General features: G+C 41.6%; 1 protein-coding gene across 5 annotated transcripts in view; it reads right to left on the reverse strand.

Annotated features, from left to right (window-relative positions):
• The window catches only part of BCAS1 (brain enriched myelin associated protein 1), a 97,930-nt gene that overhangs the window by 19,437 nt on the left and 53,409 nt on the right, over nucleotides 1–25,084 (reverse strand). For 3 of the 5 annotated variants that reach the window (XM_025470443.3, XM_049100368.1, XM_049100367.1), the window contains exons 4-7: nucleotides 22,298–22,456; nucleotides 20,713–20,757; nucleotides 13,678–13,854; nucleotides 7,055–7,096 (exon numbers count right to left, since the gene is read on the reverse strand). In XM_025470443.3, the coding sequence (XP_025326228.1) occupies nucleotides 7,055–7,096; nucleotides 13,678–13,854; nucleotides 20,713–20,757; nucleotides 22,298–22,456 (423 nt within the window). Of the gene's footprint in view, nucleotides 1–7,054; nucleotides 7,097–13,677; nucleotides 13,855–18,212; nucleotides 18,348–20,712; nucleotides 20,758–22,297; nucleotides 22,457–25,084 lie in introns of all 5 variants that reach the window. The other 2 variants (XM_025470441.3, XM_049100369.1) reach the window with 2 other exon arrangements.

Raw genomic sequence — 25,084 nt, forward strand, 5'->3', positions numbered from 1 at the left:
CAACAAGGGGTTTGGATGGAAGGTCCAATTCACCTGCATTCTGATTCTAAATTCTGTTCTTTTGCATTGCCTCACTCCATTTGTGCTGTGCCCCAGTCACATCTGGAACAGAGGCTGCTTTGCATTGGTCCCTGCAACAGATTGAATTGGCCTGGAGAAGGCTCCATAATTTCTTTGTTTCCTCAGGCAGGGGCTGAGAGGCAAACTACTACCACATCCATCTTAGATACTGTTTTCGTATGGCTGTGAGCTAAGAATGGATTCTACTTTTTTTTTTTAAAGGTTGTAAAATGTTTTTACAAGATGAAAGACAGGCAACAGACACTACGTGTGGCCTGTAAAGTCTGAAATATTTACTACCTGGCCCTTCACACCATAAGTTTGTCATCCCTTGCCTCACAGAAAGGCGCTCTAGAGCCAAAGGCATCTTTGCATTTGTCTTTGCCGGTGCTGGACCCCCCAGCTTCCTCTGAATCTTATTCTTCTGGCCAAGGAGTAGGGGGAGGGAACTTAGGTATTTCCAAAAACACCTGTATGCCTGTGGAGAAATTATTTTCCTTTCCTTCATGCCAAACACACCATTAGTTTGCACACAGCCCCACAGCCCCAGTGATCCAGATTGAGAAGGACCCCCCCTTAATTTCTGTGTTATCAACCAAAGCAGGAAGTTGCCCATAAACAGATCAGCATGAGGGAACACCCCAAAATACGGCAACTAAATCACAGCCATCTCTCCCCACCTTCAATTTTATAACTCATTGTCATAACTTCTAGCAGCTTTCTGTTGTAGGTAAAGATCTAGGTTGGGGAATCATCAACTCAAAAGTCCAAAGGAGGCAAGGCAGGTTATATTTATATGGATTGACCATAAGACACAAATGAGCTGATGAACAAGTCAAGGTTTCCCATCTAAAGACACTGAAAGAATGAAAACACTGGACTGGCCAAACAGGCCCATCTTGGGAAACTAAGCTGAGACCGAAGCCAACTGACATACTGGGATTGGCGGTCAGATGTGATCATGGATTTCCCCATCTAGGCCTGATTCAATTCAATTGCAATTCTGAAGAAAGAAGCTTCTGCCCCAAGAGTCTGGGGGTAAGCCTGAAATGCAGGTAGTCTAATGTAGTGGTCTCGCAGGTCTCGCAGCCTATAGCGCCAGCCTAACTGGCTCTAAGTCTCCACTCTATCCCATACAGAGGCTCTAAAATGAGGTCTCTACCCATCTCTGTACCTGGGTTTTTCTAATTCTATACACATCTGAATGTTGTTTGCAAAATTAAATCAGGCAGTGCACATAAAGTTCTTAGAAATGTGCCTAACACATAACAAGCACTCAATTAATACTAGCAGTAGTTACTTGTGCTATTATGAGAACCATTTATTCCATGGGCCCGAATTATGAGGAATCACCCACCATGCCCATGCCCACTTTTTAGAGATGATATTAATAACTATCTCTTACTATGGCTGATATCATGCAAGGTACTTTTAATATATTACCTTGGTGAATAGTTATTAAATTATTAAACAGCTCAGAGTAAGTAACATTATTGCTATCCTAGAGATGAAGAATCTGAATGATTGAATGACTTGGCCAAAGTCCCAGCCCAGGTAAGTAGCCATTTCAATGAGGATGGGGTTGTGTACCAGTAACTGAATGTCTAATAGTGACTTTACTAGAAAAAATATAAAACAAAAAGTTTGCAAGTGAGAAGTTCTAGGACTGGTTCAATGGCTCCACAATGTCTTTAAGAATCTGGGCTCCTTCTATCCTTTGACTCTGCCATCCTTGGCATGCTGGGTTACCTCATGGATATGAAATAGCTGCTACGGTTCCAGGCATCATATCCTCAACCCAATGTCTTAAAAAAGGGAGGAAGGCTATAGCAAAATGTTTGTTCCAAATGAACTTCTGTATTTTGATTTCCTACCTTAGCATACATTCTATTGGCCAGATGTGGTCACATCCTTACCCCTAGATAAGTCATTGTTGAAAAAAAAATGGGATCATTGCTGTAGACTAATCATGATCAAATTCTTCGGGGGTGTGGTAGTTGCCAACCTTGCCCAACATCAAGGGAAGAAGGGTGGAGAAATGGGAAATAGCCCTTAGGTGGGTAATGACCAGAGTCTGACTCATTTAATCTGGGTTCAGAATTATTCTGTCTTTGAAACAGCATGTTTCTTTTTTGTATGCAAGAGCCTGGAGGGAAAATTACATAATAAAAATGATCAGACTATATGGCAGTGACTTCATCAATCATTTTTTTTGATTGCCAATGGTTTTCTTGCTGGGCCTTTAAACATTTGAGTGATGTCAACTCATAAATCCTAGGCCAGAGTCCATTGTTCAAAACACAACTGTTTCGGTAGGCATTTAAAAAAAGCTGATTTTGGGGGAACTTCTAGAGACTCCCATTAACTTTGAAGCCAAGAAATTGGCTTTCAGCAGCCAGGGAAAATCCACTGATTTCCAGTGTGGAAATCCAGAAGGATTTGACCTTAGTTAGGAGCTGATTTGCATCTATAGACATAAAATTTGATTTTTATTTGGATAGTTTTCTGATATCCTTCTAGGCAAGGGCTTTGGAAAAAGTCACTCCCTATTTAGAATATATGACTGCATCTACATAGTTTAATTTGGGGCATGATGGATATAATGAAAATCAGACCTGTGCTGTATTTTAGAATCAAATCCCCCTTGCTTGATTTCAGGAGGGGTTATTACACTTTGTGTGAAGATGGCTCTTATGTTTAACACGGACAATACACATCAGAGCAAAAGGTTTCACCTTTTTTTTTCAGATCTCAAATATTATCCCATATGTACTCTTGAAATTTGGATTATACAGTTTTCACTGGAACTGTGAGTTTGGGAAACAGATTTATAGCAAAATAGATGCCCTCCACCTAAACTTCACCCATAACACACACACTACTAACAGTTTTTACTTTAGAATCTTTTAAAGATGCTGTCTGATTTGATTTAGAACGGGATTATTTGAATCACAAAGACCTGGGAAAGATTTTATTTTTCAATCTGGTAACTATTCTCCCTCATTCCCTTCATGGAACCCCAGCTTTATCTTGGGGGAACAACCCTCCTTAGCTTTTAGCCTGCATAGTCAGGATGAAGTTGCTTGAGCAGATCTAAGCCAACCCACATGGTCCAGCTCCTTGACCATAAGAATTCAGGGCCAGGAGTGTGTGACGGAGTGTGTGACTTTCCCAGTTATTCACTCTGGCGTCCTTTGAGGGGATCATACATCTGTGCCCATTGCTGCGTGACTTGCTTTGGCAAATGTAACATGAGCCAATAGGATGTAAAGCAAGACTGAGTGGAAGCTCTCAGAACCATTTCATGGTTCACCCCCAGCACTGTCTTCTCTCTTGTCACTACAATTGCACGCCTTTATGGAAGGGAATGTTTTTCTCAGTCTAGATCTCGGCAGGAAGAAGCCACATGGATCAGCTACGGCCAACCCATGGCTGCCATGTAGCATGAGTGAGGGGAAAAAAAGATCTTTGCTGTTGAAAGCCACTGCGGTGTGGGGCTTGGATGTTGCTGCAACACAACCTGGCCAAGCTGACTAATAGAGCCTGTGAACCCATGTAAATCTGTGAAAGAGAATCGATTCCAGGGCATGCAGGGTTTCTACTGGACCAATCTCTCCTTAACTCTGGACTATGTGATATGATGTTAGAGAGCTAGAAATGTAGCCAGGCCATGAAGGCTGAGCCACAGGAAAGCCCTGAATCAAGATTTATTTAAAACCAATTCTACTTCCCAGTGATGAGTGCCAATAAATTTCTTTTAAAAAAAGAAAAAAACAACACAAATCTAGGTTAGGTTGGGTTTTCTTTCACTTGTAACTGTGAGCTTACTTCCTAAGAGGTAAACAACCGAAGCACCTGTTTCTTTCATCTTACAGGTCATTGGGAAGGAAAGATTTCTTTCCCCCTCATTAGTTAGAACATTAACTTAATTAAGCAATGGCCAAAATATTTACAGATTATAGTGGAATGAGTCAGTAGTTTCTGTAGTAGATTTTATTTCTGATAGGACCAGAAACACATTCTAGGAAAAGCACCCAACTTCTGTGGATTTCAAAAGCCTCATTTTTCTCCTCATGAAAAACTATGAGAAATGTTGAAATCATTCTATCTTTTGCTTTGCATTGGTTCATAGATTGGCTATAGAAACTGGTGGTAGGGGCAGCCCCAGTGGTGCAGCAGTTTAGTGCCACCTGCAGCCCAGGGCGTGATCCTGGAGACCCTGGATCGAGTCCCACGTCAGGCTTTCTGTATGATGCCTGCTTCTCCCTCTGCCTGTGTCTCTGCCTATCTCTCTCTGTCTCTATGAATAAATAAATAAAATCTTTAAAAAAAAAAAGAAACTGGTGGCAGAGAAATTTAAAAAAAATCATATTTTAGCCAGAAGTTGCTAGTTAAAAGGACTCATATAATATGATTAATCTCACCTAATGGTCCTGTTTGGAGGTTTAGAGTACTCTGCGTTGTTTTGGTTAATGCTATGTCTCTTATTTGGGAGAAGGAAATTAAAGTAATTATTTCACACATGCCTTCACTCCACATGGGCACTGAGTCAGCTGACAGATGTGCAATTTCACAGGGCACTATAACCAGGGATTACTGGGAAGCACTCATCACGTTACAACTCCTCTGCACTAACAGTTACCCCATGGGTGGCAAACTCTTCCTGCCAAGGGCCCTGTCCCAACTACTCTACTCTGCCACTGAAGCAGGAAAGCAGCTATAGATGACATGCAAATGAATGAGTGTGCTAATAAAACTTTATTCATAAACAGTGAAATATGACATTTGTGTAATTTTTTTAAAAAACAGATACTCTCATCTTATTTATTTATTTACTTACTTATTTACATATTTATTTATGGCAGAAGCAGGGCAGTGAGGAGGGGCAGAGGATGAGGGAGAGAGAGAATCCTAAACAGGTTCCACCCTGGGTGTGTGGAACCTGATGTGGGGCTTGATCTCACAACCCTGAGATCACAACCCTGAGATCTGAGCTGAAATCAAGAGTCAGATGCTCAGCTGACTGAGCCACCCAGCATCCAAATTTGTGTAATTTTTACATGCCCTGAAATATCATTCTTCTTTCAATTTTCTCATCATTCAAAATGTAAAAGCCATTTTTAGCTCATAGGTCATATGGACACAATGGGCTGGAACCAGCTTGTGAGCTGCAGTTTGCTGACCTCTAAATTACTAAATTCTTCCTGTGTTTCAGGCACTGCCATATGCACGTTATGCCGTATGCCTTGTTCATTGAATCCCACAAGAACCCTAAGGGGTAGGTGATATTATTGTGGCCATTTAAGAGATGAGTAAACTGAGGTCCCAGAAGTAGCACAGCCTGGGGCTGATGGGCCCAGGATCACTACTTTTAATCTCATTCCCTCCCACTAACAGGCTGTTAGACAATGAAATGCTGGAGCTTCCAAACAGAAATGTTACTTGTGGGGCTAAGCAATTTAAAGCCATTTTGATAATGCTGCTTTATTTTCTTGAGAAAATATTTTGCTTTCTTTGATGTCTTCATCAGCTTTTTTGTTCTCTTTTGCTATCAGTAATTTAACTTTGGTTCACGTTTATCTTTCTGTTTTGAACTTCACATTGGAGAAGGAAATGCTTCCTCTTTGTCAGAGGTCAACTCCACATTTTAACATGCAAGCTGCAAGGAGTTCCTCAGACAGGCAACTGCACACAAACATCCCAAAACGAGTTTCTTTTCAAAAAACTCAGAACCTCCAAGCTAACTGATGCTTCAGACCTGACCTGCAGCTTTTAAACCCAAAGTTCATGGGGAAAAGGGACAGAGTTTCTCCTCACAGGTTGCTCTGTCTCTGTAGAAAATAGCTGGTCACGTCATGAAAATTTTCTGGAATTATGAGAGATATGAGCTTCCCTGAGCTACTACGTTTGGCTCAAAAGAGAGGGGGCCGGGGATAGAAAGAAAGAAGAAAGAAGAAAGAAAGAAAGAAAGAAAGAAAGAAAGAAAGAAAGAAAGAAAGAAAGAAAGAAAGAAAAGAAAAACACTTGCAACAACAAAAAAAGCAGATTTGAAAGATCTTTCTCCTAACAAGAACCATAACACAGTCATTCTAATTTTCATTCCACATCACAGGCAACATTTCTGGAACATACTTGGATTTCCAACATCCATTCAATGCCAACAATTAAATAAAAATGAAAACACAAGCCCTATCCAAGGCTAGCAAATAAGAGACACCTAGAAAGAGCCAAACATATTTTGCTTTGGCAAAATGATAATGATCAGTTTCTATCTTAAGGAGCTGTGAACTCACTTATCCCCACTTAGAGCATTTTCCAAAGACTGTACTTTTTTTTCTTCAGAGCAGAAAGCTGCTGACTCATGAGGACAATTTATTAATCTCCCTGGAACATGTTTTGGAAAACTCCATTTCTTACGTGCCTCTATGGAGCCATTCCCTTCAGATGTGAATGAACAGTCTTGAAAGTTTGGACAAAGAGGCTCAACCTGTGTCTCTCAGGTGTAGATCCCAGAAGTCAGCCCTCCCGCCCAACATCAACAGTCTCGGCATCAAGTGCAGCAAGAAGCTCTCCTGCTGGATGCCACTACCCATCCTGGCTAAGGCCCACAGTTAGTAGAGAATCTAGGTTGCCATGGAAATAAAGATGAAAGAGCAATCAAGGTGGAGGAGGACAGCATGCAGCATCATTGCCCCTCAAGGAAGAGTGAGAATGTTCTTATGTTTGGTAGACTCTTTCAGCCCCTAAATGATAACAAATTATAAAAACAATTACTCTGATTTTGTGTTTAGTTTGCATTGATTCAATAGGCGTTACAGATATTCACCCAGCATTATTTCCCATTTGTCCCTAATCCTGTGAAAGGCTGAAAGAGTCCACAGCAGATGGGAGACGTTGGAGCATGCAAGAACACGGGGCCCCACAGCCAATACCCAATGGTCCAGTATGCGGAAGATGAGCATGGAATGGTTGTGCCAATTAATGCATAACTTACATTCTCCTCTGCACCTGCAGGGACTGAATCCTCTTTAACTGACTAAAGGGAAGATAAAAACAAAAGTAAGAGTCAGAGGTTAGCCCATAAATGGAGAGTTTAGTTGGGCTCGCAGCCCTCTGGTGCCATCTTGGACGTTGTATTGCTTACGCATACGTGGTTTCAAAATGGACTTGTGGGAGGTTTACACGACAGTCAACAGTACAGCAAGATAATATAAATAGGTCTGTATTTTAAAAATGCAACGAAGGGCAAATAAACACCCAGCTGCAGCCAGGACACCAATGGAGTGAGAAGAAGGGTTGCTACAGAAAACACAAACCACAGCCTGGGCTGTGGATCAGTGGCGCATTTTCCTTAACATTTTCTGGTTGTTGTTGATGAAAAGAGGGAAAAGGATCGGTCATGCAGGACACAGTCACCATTAGGTAAAAACAAATGAGCAGCTCAGGAAAATTCTGGCCGAAAGTCCAGAGAAATCCATCCCATGGTACTCATAGAGCAAACAGACACTGAGGGTCTTCAGCCGTATTCTGACCGCAGCACGGTGGCCAGCGTCAGAAGTTGCCTCTTACATCAGCTCAGTATGGGCCAATGTCATCATGTCATCACGCCAAAGTTGAATTTGGTTAAAACCCTCCTATGGAGGCCCAGAGGGTTGGCGTCCAACACATCCAACTTCAAACACTGTTCCTCCCTACTGGGAGGAAATCTGGCATGCGCAGACTTGCCTCAAATTAGGAGAGCAGTTGGCCCAGTGCTATCAAAGGTCAATGCCGCCATCAGTTTGCTAAGCTTCAACTTTGGAGATCATCTTAGCAGTTGTTCTTAAATTTGTCAGGGGTGGTGGTGGTGGTGGTGTTTACAGACCACTTTGTGACTCACTTGACAGATCTGGCCTCTCTCCCCAGAAAAATAAACACAAACAGAATATTTTGCAAATAATTTTAGGGTGTTCATAGACCTTCTTGGATTCCAGGCAAGGAGCTCTTCCACATATTCACTCTGTTCCAAGTCCTGTGTTTATTTTTACCTTTAAAACATTCAGTGGAAGGGGAGAAAGGACTCAGCATTCACAAATATGTCTTCTGCATTGTGCAAACAGATTGTATACTTGTATAGACATCGTATATGCAGGTGCTTTGTAGACACCATCTCCCTGAGAGTGGCCCCCAGTGGTAAGGATGGTGATCCTCATCTACACAGCGAGAAATAGAGATATAGGGAGGTAAAGTCATTTGTTCAAGGTGGTCCAGCTAGGAAGTGGTGGAAATGGTTCTAAGAGCCAAGTTTTCCCTCTGCCGTGACGATTTCAAGGGTCAGAACAGTTTTTTACTAATTTTTTCTTTTTTTTGCATTACTAAAAACACATTTTTTTAGTAATGGTGTGAGCTTCTTTCTCCAACACCAGATTGGCTTTCTCTCTAGATGAGATTTTCAGCTTGGATCATTTACAACTGTATTTCTATTGAACCCAGCCTTTGAGCCAAGCCTGGATCTCACAGGCCATGTGTATCTGCACCCAGCATGGTTTCCATGCTCAACACACAATGACAAATGAAAGCCTCAGGAAGCTTCTTCCTTTTCTCCTTATGTGTAGAAAGCCTATGAGTGGAGAAACCAGAGGCACCAGATTGCCACCCGCTTTTCTCCACTGCCAGTGGGTCCTGTGTGATAGATAAGCTCTGGGCTGGAGGGCAGAGGACTTGATTCTTCCACCTGGGAAATGTGTGCAGGTGGGGAGATTGCACGGCGCTGCTGACGGAGCAGCTCACTTCAACGTAGACGAGGGAGACTTTTTAAGCGCAAGGGCCACCTGTGCAGAGTAAAAAGTGTTTATTGGGTGCTCAGGCTCTCCAGTCAGAACATGATAAGGTGAGGGGCTAATCGGGAAGTGCACAGAGTTCAGGATTCCCATTCAAATCTCAAGCCCGGAACCTTCTGGTCTTCTTCAATGAACTGGACATCCAGCTGTTACCTGTTGAGCCTACGGAAACTTCTGGTCTTCTTCAATGAACTGGACATCCAGCTGTTACCTGCTGAGCCTACAAACTACCCGGCCTCGTTCACCATAACAACAATTCTTTAGTTTGAAACTAAAGGCTCCTGTTGGGGCATTTATATTTTGGAGAATAAGGACCCAAACACAGCCCCTGAATGCATCAGTATAAACTTGCAGAGCAAGGGGTCCTGTCCTTTGAAGAGTACAATGAAGAAAGAATGTTTCTTTAAAATATTGTCACATGGTAGCACTTAAGCCAACAGACATCCCTGTTGCTAGCAGGTCTTCTGGAAGCATCATTTTGATCATGTGACAGCTGTTCCGAGTTCACTGATTTCACAGCGGCCCTAAGACCTTTCCTCAAGCCGAGACATTTCAGCCCGCCTTTCAAGTGCTGCCATAATTGTCCAGCCATATGCCAGACTCTCTTCACCAGGATTCCTGTGGATTTGGGGATCAAATACAGGAATCTGCACTTGAAGCAAGTAACTCAGATGATTCAGAGGATTTTTAAAGTTCTTTTGGTCTGTTTGGACCTACGCCGACTGCTGCCTTTTCTAAACACGCGTAGCACTTTGTAACCTGCACACGACACACTGACACTGGATCCTAACATCATTGTTTTGGAACCAGGGCTAGTCACTCTGCATTCTCTTCCCAATAATCACAAAAGGTAGGTGTCACTGCCTGCTTCCAGAGCAGAGGAAAGCAAGGCATGGAGGGTTTAAGTGACCCGATGACATCCAAACAGCCAGCAACTCTCAGCAAGAGCTGAGATTGGATGATGTGTCTCTTTGGCTCCAGAACCCCCATTATTTTGCACGACATCATTTGTGTCCTCCAAAGGAAAGCAGGAAAAGCACTGTTTTGAAGACATTCCAAATGTATTATTTACGAATTGTGTGCATGCCTAGGTACACACACATTTGCACGTGCATGCATGTGCATCTACCTCGTTCCTCCAAATGGACTTCGGGTGTTTCAATAGCAGAATCCATGAGTCTTAGACTCATTTTGTACCTTGGGCGCTCTTGGCACCCGATGCCCCACATGGATATTTAGATCAGAACCAGCAACTGTTCATACCTGAAGAAATGATAAAACTGTTCGTTGAGCACTTACTATGTCTGAGGGTCTCTCTGTGTACACTTAATGGAGTGTCATAACAGCACAGTGAGATAAACGTGTCCCTATTTACACAAAAGGAAACAGAGGCTTGAGGGGTCAAGCAGTTTGTCCAAGGCTATGCAGTCCAATCTTTCTGGTTCTGTCTGGAATGTGAGATTTGCCACATACCAGAATTTTCAAGATCATCTATTCCAACCCTTTTCCTTCAACAGATGAAGAAAAGAAAACGCTTACAGGATGAGTAACTTTTGTGAGGTCACAGAGCAAATGGTACCCCCAGAGAACTCAGAACAATAAGGGACATAAGTCCTCCAGGATATTGAATTTTAAACATTTTTTTGGCAAATACAACTAATTTGAAACTAATTTTCTCAAAGGCTATTTGTGTTATTTTTGTCTTATAATCAGAATGACTTCAGCAATCAAGACTACAAATCAAAATAACTTAGAATTTCCTGTCCACAGCACATTAGGGGTAAATTTTTATTCCTGATGTTCACATTCTAGATGTATATGGTTCAAAGTCAGCTTATCAGGGAGGGAGACAGAACATGAGAGACTCCTAACTCTGGGAAACGAACTAGGGGTGGTGGAAGGGGAGGTGGGCGGGGGGTGGGGGTGAATGGGATGACGGGCACTGAGAGGGGCACTTGATGGGATGAGCACTGGGTGTTATTCTATATGTTGGCAAATTGAACACCAATAAAAAAATAAATTAAAAAAATTTTTCCAAATTTTCCAAATTTCCAAATAAATTAAAAAAATTTTTTCTCCTCTTTCCAGTTAAAAGAGGAGAAGAAAGAGAGCTTGGGTTAGTGGAAAGATCAAGATTTTTTAGCATTTCTCTGTTTGCTTTTCAGAATTTTTACAACAATGATTTTATAACCAAAGCTTATCTAATTTAAAGAAAAGAAAATGAAGACGTTGTATATGCAGATGGTTCGTAGACACCATGTTCTTTTTGTTTTTGACTAGAACGTAAGTCCCCTCACCCCTTGAGATTAGTGTAAGCTACCAAAGGGCAGCAATCTGTTTGCTGGTATCTTTTTAATGCCTTAGCACAAAGCATTTAGCACAAAAGCATCTCTGCAGAAAGGAGATTTCAAATACTCTTGCATGAGTGAATCGTTCCTATTTTACTTCCATAGAGAGCTGTTCTTTCTGGTCGGATGGAGGAAGGAAAAATAAGATTTATGGGTGATTTGAGTTTTAGCTTCTCTTCATTATTTTTATAATCTACTAAAGAAATAAAGCCAGATAATGGTGAAAAATCAAAAAACAGCGGGACTGAACTACATGAAATCCGACCATTAGGGAAAGAATGTCAAGTGGTTCTCTTTTTTTTTTTCCCCCCCCAATGGAGATAGCTTGAATTTCAAAAAGGAATCAATGTATGCCTTATAGGCCCCAAAGATAAGGAAAGATGGAGTATTTGTGGCTTAGTAGCTCAGAAACTTCCCCAAATCAGAGGGTATGGAGAGATTGAGAGGTGGCCATGGTCAGTGTATCCAGCCTCCTGAGCACACGGGAGAAAAATGACATAGGTCCGAAGGGCCATTCACTGGTCACTTTTACTCTAGGCATGAAATTGGGGGTTTTGCAGGCATAATTTCATCTAATCTTCATTTCTATGATGAGGTACTATTATTATCTACATTTTACAAATGAGGAAACTGAGGCAGCTCATCAGGGCTCATCTGTCCAATTCCAAACTTACATAAGTGTTCCTCAAGCTTCAGTCATTTGCCAGCCTCCTATATGGTTTTGGCCACATTTCATGTACCATCTATGGCAACTATGGAGTGTTTACTGCTCAGATTTCCCCACTAGAAGGGCAGCTCCTGGCCTGCACCCCTTGGCATCCGCTACAGAGCTAATGCTGAGGCTGTGTTCTTGCCGCCTGTTCCCAGGTGATGCCGGAACCATTCTTGCTCAACATGGGACTTGGGATTTGCCATTGGCTCAGCACCACCCATAGTCCCTGGCTTTTCCAACCTTCTCCTCCTTCCTTCCCTGTCTCCCTTCGGCCATGTCAGACCCTCATTGTGGTCTGAAGTCTCCCTCTCCCTACTCCTGTCCCCTCCCCTTTATCCTTCTCGGTGCTTTCCTACAGTAAATCTATTGTATATCGATCCCGTCTGTGTCACTCCTTGGAGGATCCAAATTTACGATCATGTACTTAAGATCAATACATCCATTGTGTGACACTTTCCTTTTAATTGGATTACTTCTTAACCTAAATGTATATATATAGTCTCACCTCGAGCAAAATGTCTATTAAATCTTGAGTTTAATGTGCTAGCTCAGTTTTTCTAATGCATTTTAAATATATATAATTTTAAAAATAAAGGATGTTTGAATGTGGGTTGCCTAAGTCATCTTCCTGGCCACCAGTATGCACATATGATTCACTTGGGAACTTTTCCCTACATTATATTGCTGATAAAAGATGTTTAAAAATAAGTAATTCGTGGTTGGGAAGGAAGGAGGATTAGAACAGAATGCCAAATGACATCACCCAAAGTTTTCATTAAGTATTGAAGTTTGTGTTCTGGGCTGAACCCAGAAGGAAGATTTCTGTACAATGGAAAGCCAAAGAAAAGAGTTCTAGAATCCAGCTGGATTCTGGACCAAAGAATAAAGCAAGCACTGTAGGGGCATCTGTGTTCATTACCTGACTTGCAGCATGTGCTGCATGCTAAGTGGCATGGATGTTTTGAAGAAATTACTAATTAGATATTTTTTTCAGCTCTATGAATTATGTTCCACTTTCTCACCCACAACTTCTTGCTCATCTTTTGGCCACATTTAAAAGAGGCAAGAGTTCTGAACATGTGTGGCAGCTGGGGTGTGCTCAGCAATGATGACCGAGGACTAGCTCTCAGACTGACTCAGCCCCACCCACCAAACTCCCTTGTATGCCACCTTAGTTCAGAAGGGAAAAAAATGGACAATATTTTGAATGCTCCTATCACAGAGCACATTGTGTGCTTGTCCTGGTGGTGAATGGTGGACACCTTGGTTTTCCAAAAGGAGAGTGAGCTTTCGTGGTTCATAATGACTGATTATGTCTTGCTGGGAAAAGAGAGAGGGAGCCCAGAGGTGGTTCAGCTTGCCAGGGTCGGTGTGGGGGGCGGGGGTGGACAGTCTCAGAGGAATCCAGGAGGAAGCCAGAGTACTAAGCCATTTTGTAAAGAAAATGAAATCATGAAATACCACAACTGTCTGTCATGAACCAGAGTGACTCCAAGAATGAAAAAATCTACTTGTTTATTTCCTTTTCTTTCCCATGAAACACATGCTTCTAACACCATAGGCACTTCACGCTTCCCAGGAGTAAATGACAAGTCTTCAACTCAATGGCTAGTTGAGTCATTTTGGGGAAGAAAAAATAAACTCTGTACTTTGTGAGCACATGGATTAGCCCAACTGAAATAATTTCTCCAGTCACCCTAGCCCCAACTACTCTGCAGGTCTTGAAAACAGGACTTACCTTTTTCCAGAACAGTTTGCCCAGAGGCAGAGAGGTGGGACCTCCCTTTTCCTTGGCAGCTTCCTTTGCAGTGTCTGTGGATGTAGGGTTCTTGGCTGCTCCTCTGGTCTCCTGGGATATAAAGTTCGCTTTGTCTGACTTGATGTCAGATGAAGTAGCAGGCGACTTTTCAGCACCCTACAGAGTTAAAAAAAAAAAAAAATTAGACTGATCTCAGGATTTCAGAAGTGAAAGATCTCTTTTTTATAAGCATAGGCTAGGGTTACGCATGTTAATTTTCTTTTTAAAATTTTCTGTTACTTATAAAGATTCTATGCGAATGCAATTTGTGTTAAAATTTTGGAAAAAGTCAAGATATTTTCCCTTTGCAAAAGAATATTTTATGTTCATGTAAGTCATTAGGAATCAAGGTGCTGGTAAGAGGTACTTTACTGTGAGGACATTACTCTGTATCAAGGCCATGGGTCTTCAAATAGGTTTGATCATGTTCCCATCAGTAAAAACAGTTTGAACATACACCTCTAATACATGCATATTTGTTTATATTATAAGCGTGTACTATTTTATTAATTCAAATGTGAAATTAAAGGAGGTTAAAATAAATATAAAGGATGTAATTTCCAACTTTTAACTTTGATTTAATAATCCCAATCAAAGGTACCAGTGCCAGGCACTGTTCTAAACCATTGAATGTTCTAACAACAGTTCTATGAGGAAGGGACTAATTATTATGTTCATTTTACAGATAGAGAAATTTTGGCCCTACGTGGCTCAAAAGCTTTCCCATCACTACACCAATAAGGGGACAGAGTTGACATAAAAATCCCAGGAACCTGGGCAGCCCGGGTGGCTCAGCGGTTTAGCGCCGCCTTCAGCCCTGGGCATGATCCTGGGGACCTGGGATCAAGTCCCACGTTCCCTGGGATCGAGTCCCATGTCAGGCTCCCTGCATGGAGCCTGCTTCTCCCTCTGCCTGTGTCTCTGCCTCTCTCTCTCTCTGCCTCTCTCTCTCTCTCTCTCTCTCTGTGTCTCTCATGAATGAATAAATAAATAAAATCTTAAAAAAAAAAATCCCAGGAACCTGATACCCAAACTCAAGCTCTTACTACCTCCTCCGTCCTACACTCCCTCCAACAAACCAAGATCTCCCCACTCCCTATGCTATTGTACCCATCCAGGGGGAAAATAGCTTAAAAAGCTTCACATTGGGAAGGTGATAATGTCAAAAAGATTGAGAGACACATCTACACTCATCAGTTTCATTGGGAAATGGGCACTTTTCTTCTCTGCACTGGGAAAATGCCCAGAGACTCTTGAAGAACATTACAAGGAGATGACTCTACTAGATATAGAATAATACAACTGTAATATATTCGTGCAGTTGTTGAATATGCATCTCGTTGGCCAGACCACGAGCTTTGAGGGGAAGAGCCATTGCTTTGGACATCATTACCTCCCTAGCTCCCATCAGGCCCAGTGTCTGCCACAAAATAGGCACTAAATAAATAACTAAATAACTGTATAGAGAGGACCAGAGAGAAATGCCCACACAGGACCCTGCCATGTTATGTGTCTATCTACCCTCCCCTTCCTTACTGGCTATGGAGCCAGAGACGACCAGTAGTCTTTTCTCCCTGTCCACCCAGTTCTTCACTTCCCAAAGAAGCACTTCCCAAAGAGGCATTCCGCCAGCATCAACTGAATTAATACTCTTTGTCTGCATTATGGAAGAGATCACAAAAACTCTGTGTTTTGGGAGTCAGCCTCATGGAGAGGGTTGCCGGATGTGTAGCCAATACTCTCAATAATAAGAATATAAGATACTTAGTTAATTCGAATTTCAGATCAGTGCAGAATAATTTTGAAGCATAAGAATGTATGTCCCTAGAACTGCCAGGGGCCTTTTTATAGTCATACTGAGGAATTATCTGCTGTCTTTCTGAAATTTGGATGTAACTGAGCGTCTGTATTTTATCTGGCAAGGCCACCCATGAAATTCTAACGTATTAGATTTGGAGATTGCAGAGCAAATGACCTTACCTTCTTCCCCAGTACATTTTCTTCTTGTTTCACATTTGGGGGTGGGAGAGGGGAGGGGTTAGTTAGATGTGTAAACATTGCACCAAGAAGTGGAAAACAATGAGTGTGCGGCAGAGCTTATGAATCACATGAGCCAGCCACTAATATTTTAGCTGCCCTGCAGACAAGCTGGAATCAGGAAAACCTGAGTGGGGAGAGGAGCATTTCTGGGCATGGCAAAAAGAAAAAAAAATAAATTAATATCCTCAAACAATGCCTTGCCTTGTGTGCATGCTGTCATGTTCAATGTTTGAAGAACATGTGAAGAAGTCTGATTCTGAAGCATCAGGTGGTTAAGCCAAGAGAAAAAGATCTCAGTTCAGCAAAGGAAAGCTGACACTTTCATTATTTATAATTATAAGCTTATTTCACTTATTAATTCTGGGACTCCCCACTTTTTTAAGCTAAGAAAGAACATTTTTAAGAAAATCCCTTTTACACGAAGAAAAAGTGAAATACAGAGAAATGAATCTAGGGGTTGATCACAATCAGTCACCACTGCATTTTTTTTTAAATTGCAAAACCAGCAGATGATGTTTTTATCCTTAAATTTTCTTGGATTTCCTCTTTTCCGTACTAGGTTACAACGAAATTGAGGATGAGCAGCACACCTCCTGTAACCATGCGACAATCTGTGTGCTCAGTTTTAATGGCCCTATTTTCCTATCTTTTTGGATGACAGAATTATAAAATGAGGTAAAAGCCAAGAAGCTCTACCAAACTGCTGTGTGAATGAGAACTGGGAACATTTGGGAAGTATCTCCTTACTTTACCTAAAAAAGGCAAAACCTTAAAGTCCGGAAAGGGGAGCTGCTCCTACCACCATCACCTCCCCACCCACCAGCTCCAGCGTTCCCCTGAATCCTATCTTTGCCCAAAACCCAACTCAGTGGCAGGAGGTGAGGCCAGTGGTCCGGGAGGACCTTGGGAATAGGGAACGTGGGTGGTCCCCCCTTTGTGGAGGAAAGAGATTCTGGAAACTAAGCTGTGCATGAAATGAATGCCATCTGAGGTACAGATATGAGGGGGAAAGTCACACACTTTGTAAACTTTCAAGGCCCCCAACTCACAGAGGCTCCAAGTGGGAATTCAGCTGGGTTTCTTTGCACAAGGTCTACGACACACTTCACTAGCAGTTACCAAATGGTGTCCCATGTACAGTGGTACCACTTTTTAATCTCTACCCACCCCCACTGCAATTTCTATCCTTCCACCCCTTCTGTCTTTAGAAAACAAAATAAGCCTGTATGGAAATTAAAGGGTAACTTCATAACATAGTTTGCTTATGCAAATATAGATTCAGCCAGGAGATCTTTCTATGGAGTTTTTATTTGCATACACAATCCTGGGGTTTTAACATCCAGCTGGGGAAGTTTTTTTTTTTTTTTTTTTTTTTTTTTTTTTAATAAGTTTATTCAACTTAGTGGTGAATGGTTGATGTTTTAAACAAATGTCCAAGCATGCTGGCGCGGTTCAGGGATCTTAACCGCTGGTTTCAGGCAAACACTGGCATCTTCTTAGACATTAAAAAAGTGAAACCTCGAAAGCTCACTTCTGTGCTGCCCTCACTTGGAGAGGACATGGAGATAGAAATTGCTCTGCCTTCATTCATTGTTTTTGTTGTGCTTGGGCTTTTGTTTTGGGTCAGTATGAGCTTAGTTAAGATGGAGAATGGACGGAACAGACCACAGAAAGATAAAATTATTTTCTTGAGGTTAGAAAAGTATTTCCCAAATTGTAGGAAGCATACCATTGGTGGGATCACAGATAATTTTAGGTCGAGCAGAGATACCAAGTTAAAAAAACATTAAAATGGAGAAAACATTTTTTTTTTCCTTCCCAACTCTCATCTAATCTTTCTAAGAACATTTGGAGGAAAAAGTCTGATGCTGGTACGTCTTTAACATTTTTCTATTGCTGGCAAATTGCATCTTAATAAAGCTAGAAAGGCATTATATTTGGAGTTTAACACAGAGAAGGTAGCTAGAATGTAATTATTTCTTTTATTAGCCATATTAATGGTTACCTCTTTATGAAAAATGACTCCAGTTTTCTATGTATGTTATAATACAAAGCTTTCTTTAAAGATATCTTTAAATAAGATATGAGTCCATTGTAATATAAAAAGATCAACTACTGAATATATATGTGATGAAAATGATGAAGATGGTATGCATACTTTCGACATTTGGGAAACACTGAGTTAGAAGCATAATCTCAGAACCCTGGTCCACACTAGGAAAAAACTAGTCAGATGTTGGTTTGTAATTACGGAGACTTAAAAGAATCAATGAAATTTGATTCACATCATTTTTAATTCCCTTTCATGACCCCACCCACACAAGGCTGTCTTCCCTGAAGTGGAGCTGAGGGGACAAAGGACAGCCACATGTACCATGTGATGAAGACCAGGGTTCTTCTTCTTTTTTTTCTTTCTAATTGAACAAGATACAGACCTTATGCCTAAGGAATTTTCTAAATGCGAATCCTAGCCTGGGGCTGTGCAGGTGCTTTTTCTTGGTGCCTTTAGCTTGGTTCTCACAGGTCTTCTGTCCCGCTTGGCCATCACAGACACTTTCTGCTTTGGATGCCTTTCGGGCAACAGCAGTGACGCCTTAGAACTTTGTTTTTAAACAAAATCCATTTTCCCCCCTGTTGCTTTGAAGCGCATTGAAGCACTTTGACAATTAACTCTGCTATATCACCCCCACCTCTTAACCACAGCATTCAATCAGGCGGATGTTTCTCTTTTTGAGACTCTCCAAGACAATTTGCTACACAGCATATTCACAGTCCATTTCAAGTACAGTTGCTTTTCATCAGGGTGACCTATTTAAATGACCCAGATTAACACAGCTCCATTTGCTAAAGACAATGACAGGACATCTAAGCTCCGTCTTTTTCAGATGAAAAAGAGAGAGCACAGTTCTTATTTGATAGTTTTAAATATCTAAATGCTATTGTCATGGGAAAGAAAAAGATACATGAAAACAACGAATTTATTTTTGCATCCTGGAGTCAAGGCAAACCCTGCCTCGAGTGGCTTTCTTTCTCCAACCAATCTTAGGAACTTCAGGGGAGCAGTGTTACCCGCAAAAATTCCAGCTGGCTTCTATATGGGCAGATCTCCCTCCCAGACAGGAGAAGTGTCTACCATGCGCCAGTCCACTGAGCCAAAGTCGGGGGAGATTGGAGCTGAGACAGCCCAGCAACAACCACTCAGAATTGTCGACTCAAGTTACAAATGGCTGGGGATTTTGTGCAGGGTGTGGAGTGTGCTCAAAATTGTCAGGGCCAAATGTGAAATGTGAAGATGAACAGTGTAGATGCTTCAAAAGCAAGAATCCAAGAAGTTTTGTACAAATAAAGGATGTTAAGAATGCAGGTTTGTGGAAAGAGGTGGTTTGTGTCATAGACAACCTACATTCACAAACCCTCCCCTGAGACTCCGCTCTGCTAGCAGTGACCCTGATCTCTCCGGGCAAGGTAGTGAGATTTTATCAGCTGGATATGTGCACTTGGGGCCACATTCTGGTGGGGAAGAGTCTTGGTGCATGGGCAGCTGAGGAGAATGAGTGCATCAGGTCACTTGGGAAGCCACACAACACACCCACATACCCCACTGTTTATAGCCTATTGTGCTGACTATGGGGCTTCAAACAATGCAAGACACAAGAATCAAAAGAGAAACATTTGGACCCAACTATTCATTGAACTTGACCCTAGCTGCCTTGTAGCAAAAGACTAATTTTATAGGAAAACACATATAGATACCTCAGAGGTATATTTTTTTTCTAATGGAAGAAGAACATTGTAGAAGAACCAATCAAGACACTGCAAATGTAATCACGGCGTCCAATACATCTTGTGGCCATTATGGAAATAGGGATCACCTACATTTGAATAGAGTTCCATGGTTTACCAGGCATTGCACACCTTCATCCAATGCTGGGGTGGGGAGACAGAATTTTTCTTGTCCTGGTTTTGCAGATGTTGAAATTTGGATTCAGATGGATTTGGATCACATCACACAGCCACTGTGTGGCTGGACTAGAGCTCAAACTTAGGCCTCGAGATAAATTCTAGGATCCTTTTCCCAACCTGGCCCCTTCAAATATTGGTAACAGATGTGCCGGGTTGGCCAAGCCATTTATTGGGTCCCAGTGTCTTTCAAAGCACTTTCAGTTATCAAAAGAAGGGCGCAAGACACTTATCTGTCACCAAGTTAAACTTTCCTCACGATTCCCGTGAAAGTTAAACCTTGTATTCCATTAAGGGATAATCAGTTCTGTCAAGTGTAAAGGAAAACATCTCTAGAAAGTAGTTGTTCCAAACACAATTTGAGGGGAATTGGTTGGATTTCTAGGATGACAGTGAATAAATTTAGACTCTCTAGAGCATCCTAACTCTAAACATTCCTTCCCTTGGCAAGTGTCCCATGGTGACTCTTTCATTTCACCAAACAATTGCCTTTGTGGTGGAGATTTATTTTTCCCAAATTACATGAAAAACACAGAACATATTTTTTAAAAACCAAAAACATAGCAGCTCACTTCTACTTTAAATTGCGGCTCACCTCCTTCTCATTTCCAGTGGCTAATTTGTACTATATTCCTGTATTCTCAGATCTCTCCACACACAATTAGAGACTAACATGATATATGGTTATTAGTCTTCTGTTCTTATTTCATATATGAAATTGGTTATTGTGACATTATGTATCCAGACTTAGCATATATTTTAGGCTTTCCACTGAAATTTTCATTAAAATACCACTGACACAAATGAAACATTTTAAAGATAATCGAGCAGCACTATTAAATTGCTAAGTATGTATATAAATATATATGTACACACCCACCCACCCCACAAAATTCAAGAAACCAAGCAACAGACACAAATCCAAATCCAACCTCCGACACAAATCCAAACACGAACATACTTCAAACTACCTACCGTGTCTTCCAGATCTTTTTTTGTCTCGGCTTTGTTTGGTGAAACCTTAAAATTTTAAGAAAACGAAATATTAAAAATCATAGCTAGCTCCTTAGGGTGATTTGATTGCATAGATACACCATTTTGGGGTGGGGGGGTGGGGCGAGGAGTGTGGTTCACTCTGCAGGTGAAGAATGTGGTGAGAAGTTCTTTTCAGTACAAAAGTGTTTTACCCCATTGAGTAGAAAGCCATGGACTTCTAGAGAATTTTCTAGGTACAAAAAAGTTTTTAAAAAATTAATGTTTTATCATAAAATACATCAGACCTTATACATTCACTAAGAGCTTGACCACATTCAAAACTGTCTCCTAGAAGGTCATGGACTTTCCATCACTTCTACCACTAATCCAAACAAATGCACAACCCTTTGGTGTTTGCAGCACATTCTGCTGACTTGTTGTTACCTTCCGAGGTTCGTCTTGGGCTTTGGAAAGAACCCAAACACACTTGGAGCTGTCCCTTTGATTTTGCATTCATGGATTCATTCATTGATTCATTCAGTCCTCTTGCATGTCGGACATGTGCCAGGCTGTGGCTACCTTGAGGAGTCAGAGACAAGCAAGCATTCCAAGCCATGGGTCCCTGCCCTTGGGCAGTTAAAACGGTAGGTTCAGTTGTAACAGAATAGGAAGTGATTTCTAGTTTATTTGCCATTCGAGTGGCAGAAGTGCTTTGATAGGTCGACAACTCAAAGGAGGTATTTTCCAATTATGTGTATGATCAATGGCCATAGACATGCAAGCACAGTAGAGTTCCATGACAACACAGCCCATGTCACCCAGCTTGGGCACCCGCTGTTTATGCCTAAGTTCCCAGCTCCGAGGGCTCCCTCGCTGAGAGCTCAATGTGACACAATTCCCTTGCAAAGCACATCTCATCCCCGTTCTCCAATGTTCCAGCGGCCCCATCATGATACCCCATTCAATACAATAATGGGTATATATTACCCATATATATTTATAACTGATATATAAATATAACTTATATTTATATTTAACATAATATATAAATATATAATATAATTATATTATAGATAATATAATAAATATAAATATAAATACATATATTAAAAATATATGAATTATTGGTTTTGGCTTTTTTTCATGTTAGTCTTTAATTGTGTGTGGAGAGATCTGAGAATATAGGAATATAGTACAAATTAGCTACTGGAAATGAGAAGGAGGTGAGCTGCAATTTAAAGTAGAAGTGAGCTGCTCTGTTTTTGTTTTTTAAAAAAACCAAAACCAAATATATAAATATTTATATATTACATATTAATATAAATATATAATATATAATATATTTATATTATATACAAATGCAATTTATATATCATATATTGTACCCATTATTATATATAATAAATTATATATGAATTATATTTTATATTTATATATTATAATTTATAATATGTATAGTTTATATAAATATATTATATTTATTTAAATATATAATATAATTTATATATGAAATTTTATATAATATATATAATTAACAAACTTTTTGAGCAATAGAATAAGGAAAGAAGGGGAGGCAACCACTCACCAGAGTTTTAAAGAAGCTCATGATGGAATTATTATTCTCGGTTGTGTTTGTTGTCTGGAGGTCCTCCTTTGCAGGATCCCGTTCTTCTGGGTTCCCGGGGACAGAGCCACTCACAGTGGGGATCTCCTGTGCTTCTCTCCCCTTGCTGCCAGCTATGTCCTAGGTGTAAAACAGAGTTTTCACCGTGGCCTACTTGTTGAATGCAGACTCTCACAGTGATACTCTGGCTTCGCACCCCTTTCTCCCTTACCCCCTAATTCCAGCCATACTTCTTCTGCCCACGGGTGTGCAGAACAATCAGGAGCTTATGAGACTCACTCTTCCTTCCCCTCCTCTGCTTTCTAACATATTCAGCATTTGTAGTTAGTTGGAGGGACATTGTTTGGAGCCAGAGGGTAACAAACACAGCAGTGCACGTTGCATCCTGAACAAAACCCCTTTTCTCCCAATTCTACAAAGAGGTTGTGTGTGATGCCAATATTTCCCAACTTTGTGGTCACCTAGTCTAATGATCTGTACATTATCCCCAGAGACTTTGTTTGACTTGCCACGAGCCCCACAGTGCAAATCATACCAACTTTTCAAAAGTACTGATTTTTTTAAAAGATTTATTTACCTATTTTAAATAGAGAGCGTGAGCAGGGGGAGGTGCCAAGGGAAAGAGAGAGAGAGAGAGAATCTCAAGCAGACTGCACGCTGCGAGAGGAGCCCAACGTGGGACTCGATCTCACCACACTGAGATCATGACTTGAGCCAAAACCAAGGGTCAGATGCTCAACTGACTGAGCCACCCAGATGCCCCTAAAAAGTACTGATGTTTTAAAATAATAACTCTGTTTTGGGGATCTGGGAGTTTATTGGTGCAAGGAATGTAATACAGGGACTGATTTTCTCCTCTAACTCACGCAGGAGGGCAGGAAGCATTCTAAACCTGTATTCCTTTCCCCATCTCTATGCCTATGACCCTGGGCTAAGGCAGGTTACCTCAAACCCATCCATTCTTCACTGACATCTTTCTGGGTCTTGAAATCCACAGCATCTATGCATTCCCTTCTCTGAGTTTCTATACACCTGTTCCCCTCGGCACTCACTTGGCATATAAGTTTGGTACACAAGACTAGCCTAATGCCAGAGGCCAGGCCAGAAGATTATGCATTAAAATAGTCTGCTATTTTGGGGGCTTTTGTGAAATGGCCCTAAAAATAAAAATAAAACCCCACACACATTTTGATGAATATTCGAAAAGGTAATAATAACACATGTATTCCACAGGGTTCCCTCAGCCCCAGCACTGTTTCTAAACAGAGAGGTACTTCTTGAGAAATGCCTCAATAAGGATCTGGAACTACATAAAACTAAAAGCAGCTAAAACCCACGACCTTAACAAACTTGTTAGGATTTCTAGTTCATTCTAGGCAAAAACTGTTTTTGTTTTGGAAGAGATGCTCTTTAAAAAAAAACAAAAAACAAAAAACAAAACAGGTTCTAGAATGAGTTGAACTTTTTTTTAATTCAAGATATAATTCAAATCCACACTGTTAAGGCAGAAGGATGGCTGAAAATTCTGTTTATAGCAGATGAGTGCAGGTGTACCTACAGGTGCGGTGATTTTGTTTTAGGTGGTGCGTGTGCACGCGCCCACACAAAGTTAATGTTTCAGCTGCTGTCGAAAAATATTCCTAGCATCGAACCTTTGGTACTATGGATATTTTTGCTTAGGTGTAGCTGAGTAAAAAGAACACTTGAAATACAATTTGAGATAAAAAAAAAACTATTACATAAATAATCAAACAGGTGTTTTGGGAGATGAGCCATTACGAAGGCGGTACAAGGAATAAATGTAACTGAGAAACACCCCACTAGGTCTGCCTTACAGTGTGGCCTCGGACAGAGTGATTTCCGTTCACTCATTTCCTCATCTTCGTTCACTAACTATGGGGGAACTTGGACTAGGCCCAGGTTGCAGAGAGACCACAGAGTGTTAGCCCGGGTTCCTGTTAGCCGGCGGCCCAGACTCCACTCCCTGCTCCTCCATCCACACCTGTGCAGTCCTGGGCATGTTCTCTAACATCTGTGCACCGGTGTGCTCATCTATAAAAGGAGAATAGTGAGCAGCACCCGCCTCTTAGGGTCATGGGGGCAGGAAATGGGATGGTCCACTTAAAGGACCCAGGACAAGGGGTAGCACCTGCTAAGCATTCAGCGAATGTTAGTGATTCCACGGTCTTCCTATTGCTGCCAGTCTCGTAGTGGATAAAGGCTGAGAGAGAGGACAGTCCTCTGATTAAAAGGCAAGTGTGCCCCTCTGGCTCACGGACCCTTAGTCGGGCTGCATAGTAGAACCAACCACCTGGGCAGTTTTTCAGCCAATGCCCAAACCTATTCAGACCAATTAAACGAGGATTTCTGGAGGTCTGCAGAACCCCAGGGGATGGCCATGTGCCTCGGGGCTGAGAACAACTGGAGAGGAGGGAGGCAAAGGCCTGAGGGTGAAGCAGTGTTTGCCCTTGGCCATGGAACCTGTCCCAGGTAGACCGGTGGAGGTGGGGGGGGGGTGGGAGGGGGACTTTAGCCAGAGACAAGAGCATGAAAACTGCGGAGAGGATGAGGAGGGAACAGAGCTGGGGAAGGTTCGGGGTTAGGTTTTTCAGTTCCACTAAGGTAGACAGGCCATGACCCTCACAGTGGGTAGGAAAATACTACCACGAGCTGGACTGAGGAGGTGCTGAGTGCCAGCTTCTTATGGAGCAGGTGCCACGAGAGGGTTCTGGGCTGGGGCAGCCTTGC

Source organism: Canis lupus, chromosome 24 (assembly GCF_003254725.2).
Source record: "Canis lupus dingo isolate Sandy chromosome 24, ASM325472v2, whole genome shotgun sequence".
Classification (NCBI taxonomy): domain Eukaryota; kingdom Metazoa; phylum Chordata; class Mammalia; order Carnivora; family Canidae; genus Canis; species Canis lupus.